This window comes from Tupaia chinensis, unplaced genomic scaffold, assembly GCF_000334495.1.
Source record: "Tupaia chinensis unplaced genomic scaffold, TupChi_1.0 Scaffold143624_1, whole genome shotgun sequence".
Taxonomy (NCBI): Eukaryota; Metazoa; Chordata; class Mammalia; order Scandentia; family Tupaiidae; genus Tupaia; species Tupaia belangeri.
Window position 1 is genome coordinate 503,230 of NW_006203472.1, and position 1,287 is coordinate 504,516.

At 65.7% G+C, this 1,287-nt stretch overlaps 1 protein-coding gene across 1 annotated transcript in view; it reads right to left on the reverse strand.

Annotated features, from left to right (window-relative positions):
* Nucleotides 1-80: 80 nt before the first annotated feature.
* The window catches only part of PNPLA2 (patatin like domain 2, triacylglycerol lipase), a gene marked incomplete in the record, with an annotated part of 5,568 nt that continues 4,361 nt past the window's right edge, over nucleotides 81-1,287 (reverse strand). Inside the window, 3 exon segments of the mRNA XM_027766677.1 lie at nucleotides 81-820; nucleotides 936-1,058; nucleotides 1,196-1,253. Of these exon segments, the coding sequence (XP_027622478.1) occupies nucleotides 541-820; nucleotides 936-1,058; nucleotides 1,196-1,253 (461 nt within the window).

Here is a 1,287-nt window from a genome sequence, read left to right on the forward strand (position 1 = left end):
GGGTAGGGGCGGCTCCGCCCCCCACAGGCGCCTCCCCCAGCAAGGGGAGGAGAGTCAGTTACAAATGAAGTAAGCAGAGGTTGAGCTGTGGCATTTATTAAATCTGTTTTGGCCAAAATAAATAATTCTTCACACACATTCTTCAGCAAAACATGAGAAACGGGAGGGGAGGAGCAGGTGCAAAGTTCTCAGGAGTAATACTGCGCTGACCGTGGGGTGCTGGGCAGGGCAGGGGAGAGATTAAGGCATTAAGGCACAGGTGAGGGGGCCTCTGAGGCCCCAGGGGGAGGAGTGCTCTGCAGCCCTCCCCACTCAGTGCGGCAAGTGAGTGGTTGGTGCAAGGGGGTCACGTGGGAACCCCCTCTTTGCAGGTGTGAAGGGCCTCCATCTGCTCACTCCGCAGCCGCAGACTGAGAGAGGCCGTGCATCTGGTCTCAGTCAGCCCCGGGGCCCCTACTCATGGGGCAGGGAAACTGGGGTGGGGGGCCCGACCCTCAGCACCAGGACCCCAAGGGGCTGGGGAAGGCTGAGTGGAGGCTCTCAGCAAGGGGGCAGGCCCGGCGGGTGCTGCGGGGACGCGGGCTCAGCGGGAGAGGGGCCGGCCGGCGCGCGCATGCGCAGGGCGTCGGGTGGGAAGGCGATGTTGGTGCAGAAGAGACCTAGCAGCAGCTGACGCTGGCACTCCTCCCACTTGGCCAGCGCGTCCCCCAGTGAGAGGTTGTTGCGCATCCAGCCCGGCAGCGCGTCGCTGTAGGAGGCGCAGGACAGCGGCACAGAGGGCAGCGACTGGGCACGGCGCAGCTCCATCTGCTCCGACAGTCTGCAAGCCGGGAGGGAACCAGAGGGGGCACTTCAGTGTTGGCCACCGAGGCGCCGGGCCCTGGGCCCTGGGCCCTGGGCCCTGGAGGGAGGGCACGGCAATCGGGGCAGTTCACCTGGAAGACAGGTGGCTGCCCAGCTTCCTCTTGGCGCGCATCATCAGGTACTGGCAGATGCTGCCTGTCTGCTCCTTCATCCACCGGATGTCCTCGGGGACGTCAGGCAGCCACTCCAGCAAGCTGCGGAGGTGGGAAGCACCCTCAGGGGCTACTCCAGGGCGTCACACCCACCCGCGAGGCCCTGCCTTTCCCGGGGTGACCACCACTCAAGCATGATCCCAACACCCTTTCCGCCCCCCACGCCCAGCCTTCCGCACCGGATGGTGAAGGACACGGCGCTCTCCAGCGGCAGAGTGTAGGGCACCATCATGGCGGGGGGCAGCACCCCCGGGGAGACGTTTGGGGGGGG